Here is a 6,218-nt window from a genome sequence, read left to right as displayed (position 1 = left end):
GTGACTGGGATAATTGGGATGGGAGTGTCAGAGACAGTGCGATTGGCACAGGACAGAGCGGAGTTTAGGGCTGTTGTACGTAGGGTCGCTATGAGTCGCAGGCGACTCGACGGCACATAACAACAACAACAACAAGTAACATTATCAGAAGAAACACCACAAAAATGACTGTCTATAAAATTTTCAGCAGAAATTAATATTTTATAAAATTTTCCCTGTAGTTAATCATAAGAGCAAAAATGTTTTTCATAAACCCTACATGCATGTATCAGTTTACCTTCAAGCAAAGACTCTATATTGATTTACTTTTTGAAACTTTTGATACTCTTGGGTCAGAGCTGTCATTATCACTCAGTTACAACAAGTCTTTTAACCCCGAGGTTTCATCTGCATGGTTACCAGTGTGAGCTACTATTTTGGTTGCTGCCAGTGTTTTTATAGTTGCTTATTTTGCCAAATTTTCTGATGTTTTACTAATTGTATGTCTGTATCAATAGCATTGTTATTTAGAATGAAATAGTAATTAGAGAAAAAGAAGAAAAAGTTTTTGAAAAGGCATTCTACTCAGTTACTAATATGTTATAGCTAATAGAGTAGTTCATGGTAGAAAAATTTAACACAAGAGTTTTATTGTTAGTTTTCATGGACATATAGAATATTTGCCTTAGGAAAAGGCTTCAAGATCATCTAGTCCACCTTGCGGATTGTCTAAATAAGGGAACTGGGAGATAAAGAATTGTCCATATTCACACAGCCGACTGCTAGGGTATGAGGACTTGCTTTGCAGATGGATGTTAACACTCCTGTTTTACATCCAACAGTGTTGTTCTCTAGAGAACTACTGTTTAGAGAGTAAAGCTGTCCAGGAGGAAGAGTAGAAATCATCTAGGAGGGAGCAGGCTTAACCAGGTGAAAGAAGAAGTTTCCTTTTTCACTCTGTCCCCTAATTGGTAATGCTTAAGTGGATGGTGGTTGATAGTGTAATCCTTACATGACAGAAGTGACGCTGCTTTCCAGGCTTTTGTATCTGTCCTAGGAAAATACAACTTCATTTCTTCCTTTTTCTCAGCTGTTTCTTAAAATTTCATTTTCTAGAATGAAGGCTGTGTAGTGGAGTGGACTTGAGACGGAGGGATTGCATAACAATGAAAGAATTTATCTTTTAATTTTAAAAGAGAAGAGCGAACTGCGGGGAGGCTGGGCAGGGAGAAAAGTACAACAATGAATGAATGGAAATCCAAAGTCTCTGTAAACTTTAATTAAAATTAATGAAAAAATTTCATTCTCATCTTTAATCTGACTTCCCTAAGAAATAATTTTTCTTTAATTAGAAAAGCAATAACTAATTATAGAAACAGTAAATATGCACAAATATCACAATATATACATGTATATGTAATACAGATTCATATGCATATAAGCATATAAATTGCCTATGATGCAATGCAGTAAAAGTACTGTTAATGTTGCTTTCATGTGTCTCTTGTCTATTATTATGCATAATGTGTGTTAATCTGTGCATAATGAGAATGAAATATGCATGTATATATGCATGGATATACATTTTTCACCTCTTCATTTTTCACTTAATATTGCAGCCTAAGCATTTTTTCATATCATCACTTGCATAAAAACAGTTTCTAAAGATTGCATAATATTGTATCTTGTGAAATATACATGCTAGAGGGGAAAGCAGCATGGTGGAGAGGAGGGAAAGGAATAATATCTTTGGTCTTTGGCCCTGACGCCGTGTTCCCTTTCTCCCAGGGCATCAGCAGCCTCTTCAGCTCTCTCAAAGTTGTCCGACTGCTCCGCCTCGGACGAGTAGCCCGTAAGCTGGACCATTACATTGAATATGGAGCAGCCGTGCTTGTCTTGCTGGTGTGTGTGTTTGGGCTGGCTGCTCACTGGATGGCCTGCATCTGGTACAGCATTGGGGACTATGAGATCTTTGACGAGGACACCAAGACAATCCGAAACAATAGCTGGCTCTACCAACTGGCCATGGACATTGGCACCCCTTACCAGTTTAATGGATCTGGCTCTGGAAAATGGGAAGGTGGTCCCAGCAAGAACTCTGTCTACATCTCCTCGCTGTACTTCACCATGACCAGCCTTACCAGCGTGGGCTTTGGGAACATCGCCCCATCCACAGACATCGAGAAGATCTTTGCAGTGGCCATTATGATGATTGGATGTAAGTATGACAGAGGTTGGGGGTGCCGTGTGGATGTCTTTTCTGTTTCAAATTGACCAAAGTGTGCAAAGGATCAGAAAGATGCAAGGGACAGCTTGGGTTTTTTAACATGGAAGGACTATCTTTATATTGAAATTAAATTAAATAGTACCCTGTAATACGGCATATGCTTACTACAAAATCATAGATAATGAATGTCAAAGTGTACTAAGTATAAACTTTAAATCATCTACAAGTTTACTTTGTGGAGTTGGCTATTGTGTTTTGGTGTTGTCAATCCTTAAAAACAGGTTCTGGGTTTTTTTTTAATTAATATCTGAACATATAGTGTATACTTTTATAAAATTATCCTGAGATCATGTTCCTTACACAGTTTTAAAAGTGCTCGTTTATTTAACATTGAATTATGAGAGTCTTTCCAAGTTAATTTAAACATACCTCTAGGTCAGCTGTGGCCAATATGGTATAAGAAAAATACATAAAAATATAAACTATTAATTATGTCATATTTCTTATAGTTGAAATGATAGTATTATACTAATTTCAAGATTTTCACTGTAGGAGGCTAAATCAAATATTCTACTATATAATTAATTTGACTGGTTTCTTTTTTACTCTCCTAATGAACATTTTAAATTTTATTTTAATTGGACAGCACTACTCTAGATCAACTATTGTGATGCTTGGGAGTTGAGAAAATTTTCAGCTTGAGGGGAAAAATGCCCCAGGAGAAAGGCTCTGGTTCAGTTGAGAAGTAACAGATTATTTTATTGACTTGAGTAAACCGAAAGGCAGTGTTAGCTCTTGATAAACTGAAAAGCTAGGAAAGAGTATTTTATCCTCTGAAGTACTTAGTCTTGAGGTGCTTGATTGAAGTCAGTTGTCATTAAGCATTTGTGTAGTGGTTGCTGATGCAGGTTTGGAACCATCGATTCTCATTAAGGGAGGTCTTGAATAGAGGTGAACCTCGTTAATGGGGGTAAATGTGAGCTGAGTTGCTTGATTACATTTAGGAAATTCTCAGGTCTGCAGTGTACAGTGGGCTACATGAGCCCCAAGCAGGCTTCCTGTCATTGCTTTGGTGACAAAGGGAGAGAAGGCAGTTCTGGTGAAACATCATCAGTTTGGACAGTTGTCTGGCTTTACACTGTGAATATCTTGGGCATTGGTTCTAGAAGGCAGAAGCTGTTTTGTTTGATATGTGGTTCTTGAAGGTGAAACAAATAGTTTTTTAAGTCCACCAAGGAATTCTAAGAGCCAGGAAATCTGTAACTTCAACTTGACTGGCTTTGTCCAGCCAACCAGAAATACTGTGAGTAGGTTTTGTTTGTTTTCTCCAAATTGTTAAAGTGACTGTTTTCTGCCTCTTTTTTGCACCTACTTTATTATTACTGATATAACCCTTTTCATAAAAAAACTTAATGTGGGCACAGAACTGCTTCAGAGTATTTATGAAGTGTCTAAGGGGGTAATTGATTTGTGGGAAGTGTGTGCTAATGAAGCTTTTGGGTTTGCTCTTTACTTTAAAATGGGTTTTAATAGAGATGATTGCCTGGCCATGGGAAGTAGCATTAAATATCTGTGGGTGGCTAATTGCTTCAGCTTAATTAGTACCTGAGGTGCTTTTTTGTGTCTTGGAAAAAGATTTAAGACCTTTGTTCTTCTAAAACTGTTTCAGCTTTAACAAACATCTGTTTTCTAGGCAATGGTTATGCATACAGCTGTATGCATCCATAATTTCTAACATGAACAGCTCCATCCATGGCTAGTTCCCGAATTCCTCTATAGCCTTTGGGTTCAGAGTCACTAGAAAGTCTTCCAGACAATCAGACCCACCAGGAGAGTGGCTCATGTGACCCGTAGGTACGCAGGCTAGTTTTTGAGAAACTGTTGAGTTGATGGGCCAGGATCCTGTAGACTGTCACATGTGGTGACAGTGGGTGATGCAGGCTGGTGGTGTAGAGACTGGCAAGCAGCTGGAAGCTATATATATCCTAGGCAAGGGAGCTTTTCCCAAGGAAAAAGTGCCTGGCGCTGAGGTCCCATGAATTTATATATGACTCTAATAGAGTGAGGCTTGTATCCCATCCTAATCCTCTCTCCTTAATACACTAATTACTTCAGCACAAAATAAACAGTTTATCATTGACTAGAGAACACATCTGAATGATAACCTTAGACACTCGGGAAAACAAAACAAAACAGAATCTCGATAGGCAAATCTGATGGCAAGTTTCCACTATTACACTGAAGTTACGACTTGCCTGTAACAGGTATCATGGTTTGAATGCTTGTTGTTTGCTGGGCACTGTGCTAAATGCTCTGCATACAATTTCTGCTCACAACAGAAACTATAATTCATTCTGGAATTATGAAATGATAATTCAGTCATTTCTGGCTCAGCTCCTCCAGAAACCAGATGGTGCATCTCAGTATCAAACAGCCATAGCTTTGAACTGTGTCTGGGAACATTATATATTAGAGATATTTTAGGTTTTATATGTTATTTCATATGATTGGCCGGGTTGGGTTAGGTGTTGTTGGGTTGTGGTTTTTTGGTTTTGTTTTTTTGTTGTGTGTTTTTTTTTTTAAATCTGAGATTGCTCTAATTTTTTTCCATATAAAATAATGGTAATTTGTTCTTCGCTTTAGGCCATTTTGGCTTGTGAAAGATTTCAGAGAAATGCTCTATTTTTGAGTAGTAGGGGAAATCTGAACAAGAAAACAGGGTCAGAGACGGAAATTTGATTTCCCAAAAACACAGGCTAGTTAGCTGCAGAGATGGGATTCAAATCGTGGCCTTTCTGAACGGAAACCCTTTGTCACATTGAATGGAACACACCTGAGTGGTACAAATGGTTAAACACTCAACTACTAACAGACATGTTGGTGGTTCAAACCCTCTCAGATGCACCTCAGAAGAAAGACCTTGCCACCTGTGCCTGAAAGATCACAGGTGTGAAAATTCTATGGGGTACACAGTTCCACTCTGTAATACATGGGATTACTGTGGGTCAGACTCTACTCCATGGAAACTGGTTTGGTTTTTCGATTTGTCTCCCCCAAGCCCTGCCTATGATAAGCCCTGCCCTGCTTATGAACTAAGAGCACAGTCTCCTGGCAGCCTCACCACATTTCAAGGCCCATCGGTGCACTGAAAATTTCCCTCTCTGTAAACATTAACAGGTCAGCAATTTCTGCAGTGGAAACTTTTTTGTATGATTGTTTGTTGTTTTTATTTTAAATTAAGAACCAGATTAGGGTGCAGATTCAGGAGACCAGGTGCTTAGGAACCCAGCCGTTTCTCAGCTGTCATTTACAGTTACAGCTGTTCCCTTTCATTGTGACATACGTCTGACAAATTCTTGTGCTAACAACAGAGCTCTTGTACCCTGAGTAATGCCGTGGTAATTATCCTTGTAAACTCACATTTTGGACAACCTTTGTTCAGGACAACTGCTGATGTCTTATTAGATTCTTTTGTCTTGCATTTGCCTGTGTGGGCACAAGTGTACACTTCTCTGTTTACTATGTGCAGCGTGGGACTGTATTCACACCCAGAACAGTAACCTCTAGTCATGGGAGCACTGTCCACAGCCTGTAATCTGTGCACCTAGCCTCCAGCGAACATCAGATTTCATGGCTATGCCATGATTTTTCTCCTTTGGCTTTAATTCTAAATGCCTCAACAGAAGTAGTTGTTCTCTATCATGAAGTTGACCCTGATTTATGGCAACCTAACGTACTATGCAGATGACACAACCCTGCTTGCCGAAACTGAGAAGAACCTCATGCTGCAGAGGGTCAAGGACTGCAGCCTTCAGTATGGACTGAGGCTCAATATCAAGAAGACAAAGATTCTCACCAATGGACCAATTGGTAGCATCAGGATGGATAGCAAAGAGATTGAGATTGTTGACAGCTTCAGTTTGCTCAGCTCCACAGTCAACACTCTTGGCACCAGCAGCCAGGACATCAAAAAACATATCGCGATGGGAAAGTCTGCTGTTAGGGACCTCTC

At 39.2% G+C, this 6,218-nt stretch overlaps 1 protein-coding gene across 2 annotated transcripts in view; it reads left to right on the top strand.

Annotated features, from left to right (window-relative positions):
* Positions 1-6,218, top strand: part of KCNH1 (potassium voltage-gated channel, subfamily H (eag-related), member 1) — a 717,114-nt gene that overhangs the window by 311,933 nt on the left and 398,963 nt on the right. For both annotated transcript variants that reach the window (XM_006887955.1, XM_006887954.1), the window contains exon 7: positions 1,768-2,197. In XM_006887955.1, the coding sequence (XP_006888017.1) occupies positions 1,768-2,197 (430 nt within the window). The remainder of the gene's footprint in view (positions 1-1,767; positions 2,198-6,218) is intronic.

This window comes from Elephantulus edwardii, unplaced genomic scaffold, assembly GCF_000299155.1.
Source record: "Elephantulus edwardii isolate Elephantulus edwardi_28Jun2011 unplaced genomic scaffold, EleEdw1.0 scaffold00063, whole genome shotgun sequence".
NCBI lineage: Eukaryota > Metazoa > Chordata > Mammalia > Macroscelidea > Macroscelididae > Elephantulus > Elephantulus edwardii.
The sequence above is the reverse complement of the archived record's forward strand: the minus strand, read 5'-3'. Positions and strand labels throughout refer to the sequence as shown.